Source organism: Oryx dammah, unplaced genomic scaffold, assembly GCF_014754425.2.
Source record: "Oryx dammah isolate SB20612 unplaced genomic scaffold, SCBI_Odam_1.1 HiC_scaffold_23, whole genome shotgun sequence".
NCBI classification, from domain to species: Eukaryota; Metazoa; Chordata; class Mammalia; order Artiodactyla; family Bovidae; genus Oryx; species Oryx dammah.
The window spans coordinates 31,145,597-31,164,982 of NW_024070207.1; the positions used below are offsets into that span (position 1 = coordinate 31,145,597).

At 38.3% G+C, this 19,386-nt stretch overlaps 1 protein-coding gene across 1 annotated transcript in view; it reads left to right on the forward strand.

Annotated features, from left to right (window-relative positions):
* TENM1 (teneurin transmembrane protein 1) overlaps positions 1 to 19,386 on the forward strand; it is a 413,153-nt gene that overhangs the window by 126,459 nt on the left and 267,308 nt on the right. Inside the window, exons 6-10 of the mRNA XM_040266625.1 lie at positions 5,216 to 5,407; positions 6,545 to 6,755; positions 12,363 to 12,464; positions 13,880 to 14,074; positions 17,735 to 17,935. Of these exons, the coding sequence (XP_040122559.1) occupies positions 5,216 to 5,407; positions 6,545 to 6,755; positions 12,363 to 12,464; positions 13,880 to 14,074; positions 17,735 to 17,935 (901 nt within the window). The remainder of the gene's footprint in view (positions 1 to 5,215; positions 5,408 to 6,544; positions 6,756 to 12,362; positions 12,465 to 13,879; positions 14,075 to 17,734; positions 17,936 to 19,386) is intronic.

The following is a 19,386-nucleotide window of genomic DNA, read 5'->3' on the forward strand; positions in this document are numbered from 1 at the left end:
GTGAACACAAAGGACAGAGACCATGTGTGTTTTTGAACTGTGTTTGGTGTGGAAAAGGAGTTGATGGCTGAAAAATATAAAGGCAGTGTGAAATAAGGCCAAATTGAGCTTGCCCTCCTGAGATGTAATCCTCCTTGCTCAAAACCAAGGCCAACTCAATTCTTGCCACTCTGCTTCTGTTCCCACCACCACGTAACAAAGAATCCCAGATAAACTTATATTAAGCCATCACATAAGAAATAATTAGAAAATATGACAACAAACAATAAAGACCTGATACACTAATATTCTCTCACACTAACCAGCTCTTTATAGGTTTCCTGTTTTTGCTACTAAGTCACTCAAACTTAAGAGTTTTGACTCCCTCCTCCTGCATCCCTCACCCCTAGGTTCCCAGGGTTCTTAGAACCTTGCATCTCAGTGTGTGCACTGAGGACCAAGAAACATGAGTGTTACTTGGGAACTCACAAGATCTAAGTTCTCCAACCAGGGATTGAACCTGGGCCACCACAGTGAAAGCATCTTTTCTTCCTGGGGAAATAATTTGTTTTATTGTTATCAGTTCAGTTCAAGTTCAGTTCAATCACTCAGTCGTGTCTGACTCTTTGTGACCCCACAGACTGCAGCATGCCAGGCCTCCCTGTCCATCACCAACTCCCGAAGTCTACCCACACTCAGGACTGAAGTGACTTAGCAGCAGCAGCAGCAGCAGCAGCAGCAGCAGGTCCATTGAGTCGGTGATGCCCTCCAACCATCTCATCCTCTGTCGTCCCCTTCTTCTCCTGCCCTCAATCTTTCCCAGCATCAGGGTCTTTTCCAATGAGTCGGTTCTTTGCATCAGGTGGCCAAAGTATTGGAGTTTCAGCTTCAACATCAGTTGTTCGAATGAATATTCAGGACAGATTTCCTCTAGGATGGACTGGTTTGATCTCCTTGCTGTCCAAGGGACTCTCAAGAGTCTTCTCCAACACCACAGTTCAAAAGCATCAATTCTTCGGCACTCAGCTTTCTTTATAGTCCAACTCTCACATCCATACATGACTACTGGAGAAACCTTTGACTAGCTTTGACTAGACAGACCTTAGTCGGCAAAGTAATGTCTCTGCTTTTTTTTTTTTTTTTATGTCTCTGCTTTTTAATATGCTGTCTAGGTTGGTCATAACTTTTCTTCCAAGGAGTAAGCGTCTTTTAATTTCATGGCTGCAGTCACCGTCTGCAGTGATTTTGGAGCCCAAAAAGTAACGTATGTCACTGTTTCCACTGTTTCCCCATCTATTTGCCATGAAGTGATGGGACCGGATGCCATGATCTTAGTTTTCTGAATGTTGAGCTTGAAGCCAACTTTTTCACTCTCCTCTTTCACTTTCATCAAGAGGCTCTTTAGTCCTTCTTCACTTTCTGCCATAAGGGTGTTGTCATCTGCATACCTGAGGTTAATATTTTTCCCTGCAATCTTGATCCCAGCTTGTGCTTCATGCAGCCTGGCATTTTGCATGATGTACTCTGCATATAAGTTAAATAAGCAGGATGACGATATACAGCCTTGACATATTCCTTTCCCAATTTGGAACCAGTCCATTGTTCCATGTACATTTCTAACTGCTGCTTCTCAACCTGCATACAGATTTCTCAAGAGGCAAGTAAGGTGGTCTGGTATTCCCATCTCTTTCAAAGGCTTTAGCATAGTCAATAAAGCAGAAGTAGATGTTTTCCTGGAATTCTCTTGCTTTTTCAATATTCCAACGGATGTCGGTAATTTGATCTCTGGACCCTCTGCCTTTTCTAAATCCAGCTTGAACATCTGGAGGTTCACCGTTCACGTACTGTTGAAGCTTGGCTTGGAGAATTTTGAGCATTACTTAGCTGGCATGTGAGATGGGTGCAATTGTGTGATAGTTTGAGCACTCTTTGGCATTGTTATAAATAATAAATTATTATTATAGTAATTATTATATAATAATTTGTTTATATAATATATTATAATTTGTATATATAATATATATAATAAGTTGCTTTGTTGTTATAAATAATTATTATAAATTATAATATCTTTATAGTTTAGATATATTTTTTATAAGAAACATATAATTAGATTTTTCTTCTTCATTCAGATTGGTGGTTCTTACTTTTAATGATAGATATAGATATATGGGAGAAGGAAATGGCAACCCACTCCAGTTTTCTTGCTGGGAGAATCCCATGGACAGAGGAGCCTGGCGAGCTACAGTCCATGGGGTTGCAAAGAGTCGGACATGACTGAGAGCAACTAACACAGACACACACACACACAGATATATGGGGCTTCCCTGGTGGCTCAGATGGTAAAGATATAGATATATGAAATTTATCTTCCATCTTCCTCATGCTTTCTAATTGACCCATCTGGTCTGTCTTCCCTTTCTTGTCTTCATTTAGAATAAATCATTTTTATCTCAGTACTATTTTCTCTATGCTAGTTCAAAAATAAATTTTTATCTTTTAGTATTTATGCTTAAAATTACAATAAGATTTTTGAATTTATAGTAATCTGAAGTTAATTGATATTTGTACCATTCCTTAGGATAATCCAGCTTTACACTTCCCAGATAATATGTGATTTTTTTAACCTAATTGTGGCATAATTGACAAATATGGTCATATATATTTAAAGTATACATCATGATGACTTGATATACATATATATTGTAAAATGGTTACCAAGATCAAGATAATGAAAACATTTATCACCTCACATCGTTAACACATGTCAGCTCGTGTGTGTGTGTGTGTGTGTGTGTGTGTGTGTGTGTGTGTGTGTATCTGTGGTTGAAAATGCTTAATATTTACTCATAGCAATTTTCAAGTATATATTACCATATCATTAACTATATTCACTATGCTGTATAGTAGAGCTTCAAAACTTTTTATAAGTGAAAATTTGTTTCCTTTGACCTATATCACCCCATTCCCCCCTCCCTCCAGCCCTGGCAACCAGCATTCTATTCTTGTTTGTATGAAATCAACTTTTGTCTGTCTGCCTTATTTCACTAAGCACAATGCCCTTCAGATTCATCTTCTTTATCCATTTATCCACTGAAGGACATTCAGGCTGTTTCTATATCTTGGCTATTGTGAAGAATGCTGCAATGAATGTGGGATCCTGATTTCAATTTCTTTGGATATATACCCAGGAGTAGCAATGCTGTATCATATGGTAGTTCTATTTTTGGCTTCCTTTGTGGCTCAGCTGGTAAAGAAGCTGCCTGCAATAAGGGAGACCTGGGTTCGAAATTTGGGTTGGGAAGATCCCTGGAGAAGGAAAAGGCTACCTACTCGAGTATTCTGGCCTGGAGAATTCCATGGACTGTATGGTCCATGGGGTCACAAAGAGTCGGACATGACTAAGCAATTTTCACTTTCACTTTCATTTTGCATTCCCACCAACAGTGCACAAGGGTTTTCTTTTCTCCATATCCTCACCAACATTTATCTCTTGTCTTTTTGATAATATCCAGCCTAACAGGAGTAAGGTGATATCTCATTGTGATTTTGATTTGCATTTTCCCAGTGATTAGTGATGTTAAACATCTTTCATATACCTATTGGTCATTAATATATCTTCTTTGGAAAATATATATACTCAAGTCCTTTGCCCATTTTTAAAAATTGGATTATTTGCACTTTTGTTATTGAGTTGTATGAGTTCTTTATATATTTTGGATACTAATGCAACCAGTCCATTCTGAAGGAGATCAACCCTGGGATTTCTTTGGAAGGAATGATGCTAAAGCTGAAACTCCAGTACTTTGGCCACCTCATGAGAAGAGTTGACTCATTGGAAAAAACTCTGATGCTGGGAGGGATTGGGGGCGGGACGAGAAGGGGACGACTGAGGATGAGATAGCCGGATGGCATCACGGACTCAATGGGTGTGAGTCTGAGTGAACTCTGGGAGATGGTGATGGACAGGGAGGCCTGGTGTGCTGCGATTCATGGGGTTGCAGAGAGTTGGACACAACTGAGCGACTGAACTGAACTGAACTGAATGCCTTATCAGATACACTTCTCCTTCCATCCTTTCCCTCTACCTACTTCCAGCTGCTTCTATCTACATACACATACCCTGCACCTTAGCTTTATAGAGTCTCTCTTTGTTTTGGTTCAAGCTGTTCCTTTCACATGGAAAATTTTTCCCCATAAAAAATTCTTCAACTCTGTTGAAATCCTTTCCATCCTTTAAGGCTCATCTTGAGTACCACTTCCCATAAATATGCTTTTCTGATTCACTCATTTGTTTATTCATTGGATAAATATGTACTGATCACAGAACTACATTCTTCTGCTTCCTGGAGATAAAGCAATAAAGAAAACAGCCACAGCCTCATGGACTTTATATTCTATCAGGTGAAAACAGGTGATAAACAAGAAATAAGTAAAACACATGTTATATTAAGTGGTGATAAGTGCTAAGAAGAAAATAGAAGAATATAAAAGGGGTTCAGACAGCCAGGAATGATGAGTATCCTCTGATCAAATACCTTTCCTTAGTTTGTATACCCAATGCAAGTATTTTCCTTTACAATGTGGCTATTTGCATATTTGCCCTTTTTGCTCTCTTATATTCAAAGTTCCTTGAGAGCAAGAACTTTATTTCACTCATCTTTGTATATCCTTTACCATCTGAGCCACCAGGGAAGCCCATCGTAAAGGAGATATCTCCTGGGGTTTCCCTGGTACCTCAGCTGGTAAAGAATCCACCTGCAATGCAGGAGACCCCGGTTCAATTCCAGGGTTGGGAAGATCCCCTGGAGAAGGGAACAGCTACCCACTCCAGTACTCTGGGCTGCAGAATTCTATGGACTGTATAGTCAATGGGGTCACAAAGAGTTGGACATGACTACCTTTCACTTATAGCTGTATCTCCTATACAGCTGTATGTATCTCCTACAGCTACCAAGACAAAGTTCAGTAAATAATGGTTAAAATGACTCAAATGATGGAAATAAGTGCAATAGTACTTAAGAGGAAGGAGAGACTGATACAGTGGTTGGTTGGGAAAGACTCCTTGAAGATGGTTAATTTGGATAAGATTTTACAAGATGGGTGGGGTGAAAAGGAAGGAAGAGCTGAGTAAGTCTGATTTGATATATATGTTCTTGAAAATCTAAAAATCATTGTTTTATCAACTGACTAATATTATGAATAATTTTCTTTATTTTTAAAACCAGTGTTTCAGAAGGGACGGGCGATAGACACTGGAGAAGTTGACATTGGTGCACAGGTCATGCAGACCATTCCACCTGGCTTATTCTGGCGTTTTCAGATTACTATCCACCATCCTATATATCTGAAATTCAATATTTCTTTAGCCAAGGACTCACTGCTGGGAATTTATGGCAGAAGAAACATTCCACCTACACACACTCAGGTATTTGATATTGTAGATATTTCTTGACCCTTTCAGAGAGTGGCAGGATGAATAGTTCAGGGTTTGTGACTTGCAAAGTATGTGGGAGTCAAAGGTGACGGCAGACAATTTTGTAATGAGCAAATATCCAGAAAAATCACAGTCAAGCGAATTGAAAAAAAAAAAGATGCTATTGAGCAATAACAACTAGAATTTAGCAAAACAGATTCAAAAAAGGAAGTTTAAGAAAATATTCTTGCAACTGAAGTTCTGCTTCCTGGAACAGGATGGTCATGAGCCTTCCCATAAATATGCTTTTTTAGTCTTGGTGCCCACCCCTCCACTGGTTCCATACATTCCTGACCTGTTGTCCCAATAAAGGAATACAAATCAAGAGGGAAATGAGTCAAAAAGGCATGTTTTGTCTTGTAGGTAAAACATGTTCCTTATTATTGTTAAGAAAAACTTAAATAGGTAAAACCTCTGTGGTTTACAAGACCCTTCTAGAAACCTTTGGCACTTCATTTCCCTTAATTTCTTTCCCTTATCTCTTCCTATACGAACCCATTCGAGGCCCTGCTCCATCTAAGTAGCATAAGGAATGGTAACCATCCTGGGCTTGGGATACATGCGCCATGTTCTTGACCGATTAGGGATAAAAGAAAAGAGGACAAGGTCTTTGAATATTTCACTGTGTTATCACAAAAGTAGTACATTATGGTAAATGTTTTGACTATTCATTTATTAGTTTTCAAAACTAAAAAACTTTTTAATTTGTAATGACGATCATGGTAACATTTCAAGGGAAATGTCTATTTTCAAGTATCTTCTATCAGATACTTTTTGCAAAATATCAAGATTCTCTTGCATAATACCAAATAATTCTTCTATATCTTGCTTTATTATTTTTAAACAATTATTTTTAATACTCTAAAACTGAAGGGTTGGTAACATTTATAAATATTGTGGAGGGTTATTTTGTTTTCAGAATTAATAATATGCTTTGGGGTTTAGATGTACTTAAGAATGAATTGCCTCTTTTCCCACTCTGCCCACTTCCAGAGCAAAGAAGTATGAAGTATCATAATTGATGTGAGAGATGTTTATCAGTCTAGAGGTAAAAGTCGTGGCTCATATCTATGTTTGCATTTGTTCCAGTTTGATTTTGTAAAGCTAATGGATGGAAAACAACTGGTCAAACAGGACTCCAAGAGCTCTGATGATACCCAGCATTCTCCTCGGAACCTAATCTTAACCTCACTGCAGGAAACAGGTTTCATAGAATATATGGACCAAGGGCCTTGGTATCTGGCATTTTACAATGATGGAAAAAAGATGGAACAAGTATTTGTGTTAACTACAGCAATTGGTAAGCTGCCTTGGCTATGATTTTGAATCAACAGCCTAACTCCAGAAAGACACAATGATGAAAGCGATACAGATGTTATTGAAGCTTATTGCTCATTCTATCTTAAAGTCATTACTCAGGATACGTCACAATGAGACAGGTTTACATTGTTGTTGTCAGTAATGTTGTTTAAATGCAGATTAAGATTTTTAAAATGCTCCATTATTTGCGGCTATTTTAGGATACCTGCCATGCTCCTTTTTATATGTTTTCAACAGGAATAATACCCTGGATAACACTATTAGTGAGACTACATAGATGAAAACCTTCATGAAGAAGGGAAATAAGCAAGAGAAGCCCTATTAATTCAAGTTCTATTTAAAAAGAAAAAGCAAATAAATACCTTTTTGAAATGGAAAACCTAGCATCAATCCAGTTCTTCTTTAGAACAACTGATTCTGGAAACATTAAGATTGCAAAATACAACCTAAGCATAGAGAAGAGTCTTAAGGATAATAACTTGGGTCATTCAGAGTTCTTTCTTTAGAACTGTTTAGTTTAAAAATCATCACAATGACTTGTTCACTGCGCTCAGCGCCTATTAAAGAATGTTCTTTTCAGTACACACTCTTACTCATTTTCACCCTAGTTAATCAGAGACAGCTCACTCTTGTCATTTTGGGAGGTGAAGTCATTCGCCTTTATATAACCCTTTGTATGAATAAAGCTGAGCTCTTTAGCATATTTAGAGCCCTAAGAGTATACAACTCATAAACACAGTATTTTACTGTGTGAATTTTCGTGAAACACATGTCTTTTAAAAGAAGGGAAAATATTTTACAGCTGTCAGTTTTCTAAACAACTCTCACCACTTTATCCTTTAGTTAACCTGTTCTACCATATGTTTAGGATATCATGTTGATTGTTAATAGATATACCATCTGCTCTTTATAACAATTATATTCTATTTTTACTTGATGCTGAAGACCTTTTGTCAGTATAAAATGGTATTCCAGCCACAGATTATCAAAAACTTGCCTCTAAAGTAATCAGAAAGGCAATAAAAATGCACCAATGATTTTTCCCCTTAGAGAAAAGCTTCACTGATCTTACGTCTTCAAAAGACAAAGTGTTTGTTAAATTATATATATATATATATATATATTTTTAAGTCATGACACTGTTTTGCTTCTCAGAGATTCAGTAGGGGCAAATTTAACAATTGCATCTTTCATATTTGTCCACCAAGACTCAGTTTTGATAATGCAAACTAATCAGATATGAGAGATTGAGTTTCTCCTAAGAAATCAGAGCAATTAGAAGACTTAAAACATTTGTGAAGAGGATTTTCTCTCTTCCTGTTATCCTTACCCCTAAGTTCAAGTTAAAACACTAACCAAGCTATTAACCTTTCAAAAATCAATAGACCCAGAAACACGCTTGGAGTTTTTTTCATGTCCCTTAATTCCTTTCCCAAAGACCCTAACCTTTGAGATATAATTTCCTATTATCCAGAGATTAAGCTCTTAGTTTCATATGCAACAACATATTTGCTTCTTCCTTATGCAAGTCTGTTTCTTATTTCTCCTACAATTTCACTTAAAGAGAATTCAAGTAAATTTGCCAAAATGTGAAAGGTATATAAATTATTTCTCTAAATTCTCCCCATTATTTTTATGTTTTTGTAATTGTTAAAAGAGGATAATATATTTGTTCCTTTGTCTATTATGTGGTAATATTATAATCAGTTGGATTGATCGTAACTATATTTGGTCTGCTCATAGGGATCAAAACAGCATAATAACCATTTACTGAGTGACTAATATAGGCGAGCAACTAGCCTGTATTACTGTATGTTATTTTCTAGTTTCACAGACAAAGTTATGAATAAGCCAAAGTCTTCACCAACCAGCTCAATAACATGATAATATATACCATTAATGGAGTGTCATTCTGCCCCAAGCACTCTACATTCAGTTATCTTGTTTGATTCTCATCACAAGCCTAGCATAGGTATAGTGGTACTTATATTACAATTAAGAAATCAGAGACTTGGGATGAGTAAAGAAGTCTCACAGCCAGCAAGTGGCAAAATTGATACTGGGGACACTCAATATCTCTGATTCCAAGCCCCTGCTCTTTAGAACATTCTCATTCCATAGGATTATTCATTAGGTTTGGTTTCTCCCATGAGAAAATCTGCCAGAAGCAAAGCCCATCATCAGCGCAGATGCAGATCCAAAAGCTCTAGCATAAGAACAGGGTTTTAATCATAGAACTTTAAAATAATTCTCAACTCTAATGAACTGGTGTCTAGGAAGTGATTCTGGAGTAAGATTTAAAAGATAGAAGACAAACTTCCTGGAGGCCATTATAAATAGAAAAGCACATTCTTTTTCATCACTAGTTATTTATGTGTTTCTGCTCTAGCCATCCTCTTCTGGAGTCCCTAGGCTATCCCAATGTCTGTTTGATACCCAGTGGAGGTGGCAGCTTCCAAAACCTCCTCCATTGCCTTCTCTTCTCATTTGCATTGCAGGTGTTAAGCTCTGTCCAGCATTACAGGCCTCAGGACAATTCTTAGATAGTCAATAGGCCAGAGAGATTTTTATTTATTTTGATAGCAAATTTTATTAAACATTTTCTCTCTCCGGTAGCTACATTCCCACAAGGCTGCTTCCATGAAGCTGTCAATACGACCTGGTATGAAATTAAATTCAAATATATTTACCTTTGAAATTTTCCTCTATAGCCTCCTATTAACCATGCAGGGCAGGGAAAATCCAAATGTAGATTTAAGAATGGCCACTTCTTTTTGGTACAAGAAAGCAAAACAAGAAAAGAGATAATTGTTCCATCTCTGAATGAAAAGAAATAAGACTCTTTGTGCCTTTTTGTAATGATCTTTTAAATAAAGGTATGATTTTCTGAAAATAACTAATGTTTTAATGAGTTAAAAAGTGGTTAGCTCATTGTCAAATGTTACATTCCTGCCAGCCCAGTTTTCAGCAAATGCCATGTGTCAGGTCTTATCCAGTTCAGTTTTCTAGCACAGGGATCAGAGAATAGACCATTGTAAACTTGCAGAAAAGAATCTGATGTGTTCATATGAATGTCAGAAGAATAATCTCTGTAGATAGGATAGCCATCCAAAACAGCCACTGGATTCATTCTCAGCTTCCTAAGGATCCCCTAAATGGACTAGATGCCACGTTTTTCCTCTTGCTTTTCTTCTGCCCAAGGCAGAATTCAAAGTCTAGATTAGAATTCCTCTAACCATGGAAGTTTGCTCTATGAAGCACTAGTTCTCAATGCTTTAATTCAGTCTTCACCTGCAGGGTCACTTGAGGTATTTGTTAGAATGTAGATTACTGGGCTGCATCCTCAGAGATGGGGACTTCCCAAGTGGTGCTAGAGGTAAAGAATCCTCCTGCCAATGCAGGAGACACAAGAGATGCAGGTTTGATCCCTGGGTCAGGAAGATCCCCTGGAGTAGAAAATGGCAACCCACTCCAGTGTTCTTGCCTGGAAAGTTTCATGAGCAGAGGAGCCTGGTGGGCTACAGTCGTTGAGGCTGCAGAGTTGGACACCACTGAGCAACCGAGCATGACTAATATCCTCAGAGATAGATTCAATAAATCTGGTGTGAAGCTCGGGTATCTGCATTTTAAGTACTTCAGGTGATCCTCCTGATGTAGGTGGTCAAAAGGCCACAATTGAAGAAATGCTATTTCTCAACTCTCATTATGAATTCTCAGAGTTCAGTGGAAGACAGCAAGACTACTTAGTAGAATATTTCCTTCTGATTGGAAATAGCTTATCCAAGTAAAACTAGATGAAGTAGATGATTTGGATTGAAAAGAAAAAACTGGTGCCTATGAGAAGTATGAGTGTAATGGGCCAGAACATAAAAGTCAGAATCCAGGAGTGCTAAGTTATAGAAAACGTATGGAAAAAAGTCATGAAAAGATGGGGTTTTTTTTAAACTGCAGGAGTAAAGTATACATATCATAATAGGTCGTGGACTTGGAATTTGATGCTGTTACAATCAAATAAAATTTTAAACTAAAAATAGTTTTCAATATCATTGTCAGAGACTGATTTTTATAAAACTTTCAGTTCAGTTCAGTCGCTCAGTCATGTCCGACTCTTTGCGACCCCATGAATCGCAGCACGCCAGGCCTCCCTGTTCATCACCAACTCCCGGAGTTCACTCAGACTCACGTCCATCGAGTCCGTGATGCCATCCAGCCATCTCATCCTTGGTCGTCCCCTTTTCCTCCTGCCTCCAATCCCTCCCAGCATCAGAGCCTTTTCCAATGAGTCAACTCTTCGCGTGAGGTGGCCAAAGTGCTGGAGTTTCAGCTTTAACATCATTCCTTCCAAAGAACACCCAGGGTTGATCTCCTTCAGAATGGACTGGTTGGATCTCCTTGCAGTCCAAGGGACTCTCAAGAGTCTTCTCCAACACCACAGTTCAAAAGCATCAATTCTTAGCTCAGCCTTCTTCACAGTCCAACTCTCACATCCATACATGACCACAGGAAAAACTGTAGCCTTGACTAGACAGACCTTAGTTGGCAAAGTAATGTCTCTGCTTTTGAATATACTATCTAGATTGGTCATAACTTTTCTTCCAAGGAGTAAGCGTCTTTTAATTTCATGGCTGCAGTCACCATCTGCAGTGATTTTGGAGCCCCCAAAAATAAAGTCTGACAGTTTCTACTGTTTCCCCATCTATTTCCCATGAAGTGATGGGACCAGATGCCATGATCTTTGTTTTCTGAATGTTGAGCTTTAAGCCAACTTTTTCACTGTCCTCTTTCACTTTCATCAGGAGGCTTTTTAGCTCCTCTTCAATTAAGTTACTTAGCACAAGATTGGTCAAAGTTCTGTTGTATTGAAGATACTATGTCACCAGAACTATGTACGGGCACCTTCAAAGCCTTCTCAATTCCCCCTGAAACCTATTCTTCTCTAAGAATGGATTGAAGGGAAATTAGTGGCAAAGAACTGATAGGCATTTACAGCCAAGAAAGCATTTCTCAACAAAATGCTTAGGTTCTAGTGCTTTTCATGGTGGTGAGTTTAATATGAACACTTACTTTAAAAGCTTTCCATTGTCACTTATTAGTGAAAATGAAATACTGATTATCATATTTAAGCTGTCAAGATAGTAGATTAAACATTTTAAGGTGATAGAGAAGACATTTTTCTTTGCTACCACCTAAATTTAAAAAAATAAACAATAGACTTCATTTTGGGGGTTATATTTTAAAGCCCTTTTTGCTTTTGAGAAATGACCTATAATCCTAGTACATTTTTAGTTTTATCATGAATGTCTTTTAAGAATACAGCTCATCTAGACCCTTGATGCATTTTAGAGGTGAGGTTGGTTTTTAGTCCCACTCTTGAATAGCCAATTCAGCAAATCCAGGGTGCTTTAAATAATTTGGTACTGTGACCTCTAACAGAAATCTTTGGCATCTGACTTTAGACAGTAAGTGCTTTGTAGACAGCAGAGGGCAAAGATTGTTATAGGCCCAGGGTTTTTGCAATTTAGAAAAAAATAAAGACTCTATAGCCTATAGGTTTGTTCTTTTTTTTCCTTTTTCTCTCTATTAATAGAAATAATGGATGACTGTTCGACAAATTGCAATGGAAATGGAGAATGTATCTCTGGCCATTGTCACTGCTTCCCAGGATTCCTTGGACCTGACTGTGCTAGAGGTAAGGTTGCCCTGTTATACTGATTGGTTAGGGAACTTGATGTCATTTGAGAACTTAGAATTAGTAACAATAGGAAGAGGAGGAGGGATAGGAGTGATAGTAGCAGTAGCAACACCCCCGATGGTCTCTACCGAAAGTTGAGCACTTGCTCTCCCAGGCACCATTCTCAACACTTTGTGGTACTTTTAATTCATATATTGTATAATAATCCTATGATATAGATCTATTATCCTGGTTTAATGGGCAAAGAAATAACATCAGAGAAGTCAAATCACTTAACTAAGGTTATCTAACCACTGAGATACCTGGATCCTCTGAAACCAACCACTACATGATATTGGATTGGCCAAAAAGTTAAATCAGGTTTTTCCATAGCATCTTATGGAAAAGCCCAAGCAAACCTTTTGGCCAACTCAGTACTTCTATTCCCTTCATAAACTCATTTATAATGGAGGAACTTTGGGTAACCACTTATACAAACTAGGGTAAACTGGAAGAGGTGGACAGTCACCAGCTGGCTGAGTAGCTTATAAAGGAAAGACTGGGAAGGCAGAAGTTAAAGTTTCAAACTTTACTAAACCAGACTTTCCTATAGTTTAATTCTTGTAAAGCTGTGGGTAAATCATGCTGGGTTTTCCCCATAGGCTTACAGTTATTATCAATACTTTAGAGATGCTTTCTGCTTGTTCACAATGTGTTCTTAAAGTTCTCAGCCTGCTAATACTTTCATCTCAGGTTTCTCAGCCACTCAGTTTCTTTAGATTAAATTCTATTCAGCAGAGAATTCAATAGCACTTGCTAGATTCCCAGTTCTCCAATAGATCTTAAGGAGGTTGGGGGGTAGAAGCAGAGGTTATGGCTGGTATGGAAAAAAATGAATAAGATGAGATATAGGCCCTACCCTCAGGGAGGTCCATAATTTTTTAATAAGAAGACAAAGAATGACAAAGTAAAGTGAATGTTCCAGTGAAGGTCTTCACAGCTGGAATAGGCACAGACATCTGTCCAGTACCAATCTCTAAATGGCCAAGTTTTGAAAGATAACACTCTATAATAGGAATACCTCCCTCCTAGTTTTATGAATTTTATCTGCTTGAGGAAGAAACACCAAAAGAGAGAAAAATCCTAACTTATAATAATGATGATGGTGATGATGATAGTTGTTTAAGAGTATCGAAAGCAAGTGCTTGAAATAATTTCTTCACTCAGGGTGTTTTTATAATTTATCTTTCCCCCAATCCCATAAGAGGAAAATTCTGTTTGTAATCATGAACATGTGCCGATTTAATAAAGGCTAAGCCAGAAATAGTACAATTTTTTTGCCAGAAATATTATATGAGAATCGATAGAGAATTGCTCTTTGGAGATTTTACAAGCATTATAAGAACATTACAAGTTCATTTGCCAACCTTCAGATTCGTGCCCTGTGCTGTGTGGTGGGAATGGAGAATATGAAAAAGGACACTGTGTCTGCCGAAATGGCTGGAAGGGGCCAGAGTGTGACGTTCCAGAAGAGCAATGCATTGATCCAACGTGCTTTGGCCACGGCACCTGCATCATGGGAGTTTGCATCTGTGTGCCAGGATACAAAGGAGAAATATGCGAGGAAGGTCAGAGCCCTGTGTTAATATATTGCTTCAGGCTTTTCTCTCACTGAATGGTCCAAGGTGTCATTCTGTGTTTCTAGAAGAGACATAAGTGGTCTTTGCAAACCATAAATGCACAACATGTCTACTTAGTACATGGAGCAAAATGGGAGTGCATGTCTCTTCTGACAGCCTCTAATAATAACATGAGGCCATACCTCTGACCCTTACAGAGCAGTAGTGGAAAATGCCGTACGCCCCCCTCATTTTAACACTGTTTTATGATGAAAATTTCCATCATGATTATTTTAGGTGTTAATTTATAAGCTTTCGTTATTACAGAGTGCGCTAGGCTACATCTTTCTCTAAAGCACATAATAAAAATAATATTATTGTGCACATTTGGAACCATTTCATAAATGTTTTCTTTGGGAGTGATTTGTAATTACCATTATTATTATTGCTTTATATTATTTATTTTTATATACCTCATGCTGAAACTTGACCTCCCTGCCTAAGGAAGTAGACTTACCACTAATGAGTTTCAAGACAATGCCTTTATATTAAAATTCACCCCAAAGGAGCATTTACACATACATGCACAATAATTTTATCATTTACAAAACATACTTTGAAACAGCAGTAGTTTTATCATTTAAAGAAGACACATTGGAAAATAAGTTTGCTAGTAATCAGACCTTTTTCATGCCACATTCCTCAAATAAGACTGATTTCAGAAATAATATTAAACCATTACCATGGGAGATGGTCTCATCACAACTGTTGTTCAGGAAATAGATTGCTGAAAATGCACTATAATTGCTTTTTAAAGATGGCTCATTAAGACTATTACACAGCATTTTAAAGGGTTTAATCTCATTCTGCTCCATGAGCAAACAAGAGTTTAGCTTTCCACCTTCCATTATCCATAGTAGAATTTTGGTGTGAAGATTGTATCTGTTCCAATATGAATGTCATTGGGCCTTGACAAGGCAGTAAAGTTCCTGACTTACTTTTAGAAGCTGTTTTTATGGGGATCCATCAGCAATCATGATATTTAAGCTCTGCATTCAGAGGCTATACAGATGCACACATGTTTCCACCCCCCCAAAAAATGGTGTCTATTACAACATCTACAATCTGCCCTGAAAAACATTTAACCTAAGTTAGACCATTCTAATTTAAATTTTCTAAATAGCTGAAAAAGGACTTAGCCATAGTTTGCCTTCTAGGCCACAAAGAAAATTTATAGACTAACCAAGATAGCAAGGAGTACCATGTTTAAAGGTAGAAACTTTCCAAATACAATGTTTTTTAATAAAAAATGTTTTAAGTCAGATTTCACAAACAGGAACTCACAGGCTGAATGGGTGCATGGGTGGATTTTGTTTGTTTCACCAAGTGGTGGTGGTGGTGTTTTCATTGTTGTTTAATGTGATGTATTTTGCAAAATTTAAAATAGAGAAGCATGATATAAAAATCTATTTCTGGCCTCTCTGGAGCAACAAAAATATCTGGTGACCCTGAGCCCACATTCCTACATAGTAGCAATGATTGGAGCCAATTAACAGCAACTTGGGCTTCCCTAGTAGCTCAGGCAATAAAGAATCCACTTGCAATGCAGGAGACCTGGGTTCGATCCCTTGGTCGGGAAGATCCCCTGTGGAGGAAGAAATGGCAACCCACTCCAGTATTCTTGCCTAGAGAATCCCTTGGACAGATGAGCCAGGCAGGCTATACAGTCCATGGGGTAGCAAAAAGTCAGATATGACTCAGCAACCAACACACAGACACATACACACAGCAGCAGCAGCTTCCTTTAAACTGGACACTTATTCCCAGCACACCCTGCTTTCTTATATCCAGCCCACCTCATTCATGTATGCAACCCACCTGGTCCCTGCAGCCAAATGACTTTGTCCTTCTGACTTAAGTATGACTTACCTAGTCATTGAAGGTGGTCTTCTGAAAAAGAAAACTATATTAAGTTAAATAGTATTTTATTTATTAAAATTGTTATATTTTGATGCAACAAAATTACCTCCTTCTGAAATAATATCGTACACTAAAGAACCTGCCTGCCAATGCAGGAGACATAAGAGACTCAGGTTTGATCCCTGGGTTGGGAAGATTCCCTGGAGGAGGGCATGGCAACCCACTCCAGTATTCTTGTCTGGAGAATCCCATGGACAGGGGAGCCTAGTGGGCTACAGTCTATAGGGTCACAAAGAGTCGGACACAACTGAAGTGACTGAGCATGCGCGCGCGCGCACACACACACACACACACACACACACACACACACACACTTTTCCTCTCCCTCCAAATAATTAATAGATCAAATTAGATGTACCTTCTGGTGTTTATTTGCTGATTAGCTTAGGTATTAAAGCATTGTGCTAATGACCCTGAGATCATGGGCTAATTATAATGGCAATAACACTAATTATAAAATGCTTAGTTAGACTCAACTCTATTCCATGGCACATTTGTTGTTGCTGTTTAGTCACTAAGTGTGTCCAGCTCTTTGCAACCTTATGGACTGTAGCCCTTGAGGCTCCTCTGTCCATGGGATTTTCCAGGCAAGAATATTAGAGTGGGTTGCCATTTTCTCCTCCAGGGGATCTTCCCTGACCCAGGGATGGAACCCACATCTCCTGCATTGCAGGCAGATTCTTTATCACTGAGCCACCTGGGAAGCCCATTCCATGGCACATGCTACATGCTAAATCTAGGCCAGTCTTGCAAATGATGGCAGATCATATCAGTCTGTTTCCATTGCTAGAAAAGTAATTCAAAGCGTACATCCTCATAATGGTTAGGTTATTTTGGTCTCATCTTATTTGTATGCGAAGATCAGAAATGTGGGCATCGACTTTCCCGTTACCTGTGGGGTGGTCACTCAGTTAAAAGCACAAAATAATTTTCCCCAAGGCAAGCATAGAAATCTACTTGTGAAATAGTTTAGAGTATTTGTTAGAATGTGTCCAAAATTTTCCAGACTTCACAGAATCAGAGTCAAATATAATTGAATCTGTGATATTCTAAAGCATTGAAAACTATGTCACAGTGTCCTGGTAGAAGGAGAATCCACAAGGCAAAGAATTTTTAAATTGTGTTTAAAATGTTATATTTTCAGTGCTTCTTAGGACTAAATGAGAGATTATAAGAAATTAGTCATATGGTTCCATGAAACAGCAGTCACCTCAACCAATACCTTAAATAATCCAAACTTAAATATATATATAAAAATTCCTCTAGACACATCAAATAAAAGCCACTTCTGGGAGCTATGATTCCAATTTCAGAAGACAGGGAATGACTTACCAAAACTTCTTGATTTTTTTTTTTTTTTGCAAAGCTGAGGAATCCCTACTGAAGGCTCATTCTGGTCCACCCACCCACTTGTGTGGGAGTGCTACACACTGCTCTTAATTTCATAGAACGTATCTGTGGTTTCCTTCTTCTACATTTAGATTGCAACCTTTATGGTAGCCTACCATGTTTTTAAGTGTTGATAATATTCTGGTTCAAACACAGCATTTATGTAAGTCATTTTATTGCCTAATGAAAATAGCATAAATAATGTAATATTGGAAAATCAATGTATCTCAGTGTCCTGGCCACACCTGTTCACTTTCAACCCCACCCCACCCCACCCGCCTTTTTTTTTCTGGCCTTCAGAGGACTGCTTAGACCCCATGTGTTCTGGCCATGGCATCTGTGTAAAAGGAGAATGTCACTGTTCTACTGGTTGGGGAGGAATCAACTGTGAAACTCCACTTCCAATATGTCAGGAGCAGTGCTCAGGACACGGGACTTTTCTTCTGGATGCTGGCACGTGCAGCTGCGATCCCAAGTGGACAGGGGCTGACTGCTCAACAGGTACATCAGCGTCTAATTCTTCACCCCCTTCCCTCACTCCTGAGTTCTTACTGGTCTTTACCTTAAGGTAATATTTCTTAAAGTCAGATCTGTATGACTTCATGTATGCCTTCATAAGGGGCTTCCACATGTTCCTTAGGCTTGTATTTTACTGAGTTTTCGTATACAACACACCACTGGGCTTTTCATTGCATTTTTCATTGTTATAGTTCTATAGTTGAACCTCTGTCTTCATTTTGCACTCTCCTGTAGTTATTCCATCCATTTTGGAGTCTGTTATGATCAGTTCTTTATAGATTATTTCAAATCTATGTCTTACTTCACTCCAGATGACAATCCCTAGGTCCATCCATGTTACTACAAATGGCATCATTTTATTCTTTTCTATGGCTGAATAGCATTCCATTGTATATATGCACTACATCTTCCTTATCCATTCCTCTGTTGATGAACATCTAGGTTGCCTCCATATCTTGACTATTGTAAACAGTGCTGCAATGAACATTGGGGTTCATGTATCTTTTCAAGTTAGTTTTCTCTGGATATATGCCTAAGAGTGGGATTGTTGGATCATATGGCAACTCTATTTTTAGTGTTTTAAAGAATCTTCATACTGTATTCCATAATGGCTGCACCAATTTACATTCCCCCCAACAGTATAGGAAGGTTCCCTTTACTGACTTTGGAAACATCTTAATACTTGAATGAACACTAAAAAGATGATTATGTGTTTATCAGGTGGATTTAAGAGCCAAGAACATTCCAGGCAGAAGGAATAATTTAAACTAAGAAATGTGAATCCAAATATTCCATTTGGCGACTTGCTAGTCATTGGGTGTGGCTGCACCTAGGGATCCAGAAGATATAATTGGAGAGATGGGCAGGGATGAGAACACACGGAGTTTTGTTTACACGCCATGCTAAGGAACTTGCATTTCTTCTTGACACAGTAGGAAGCTACTGCGTGGTTTATAACAGATTGTGTTTTAGGTCAAGGTTAGGAAACAGGACATGGTTACTATATAAGTGCTGCTGGAGGCAGGAATTATCACTAACTATGATTTCTACATTGAAAGACTGGGTGACTGATAACAAGTCTTAGTTGCAGCCTGTGAAATCTAGTTCCCTGACCAGGAATCGAACTCGAGCCTCCTGCATTGGGAACACGGTCTTAGCCACTGGACCACCAGAGAAGTCCACTTAAATATTCTATAAACAGATTTTCCTTGAGCACTTACTGTGGGCCATGTGCTAACTCTTGGGATACATCAGTGAGGAATACATGATTCCTGCACTACTGGCACTTGCAGTCTGGCTGGAGGAGATAGAGTCGACAGTAAATAAGAGCTATACAAATCTTTGAAACAAGAGGAAAGTGAGAGCTAGTGAGGTTAAATTATTTTTCCAAGGTCATAGAGCTGGCTAATTGCAAACCTGAAAGTTGTTTGCAG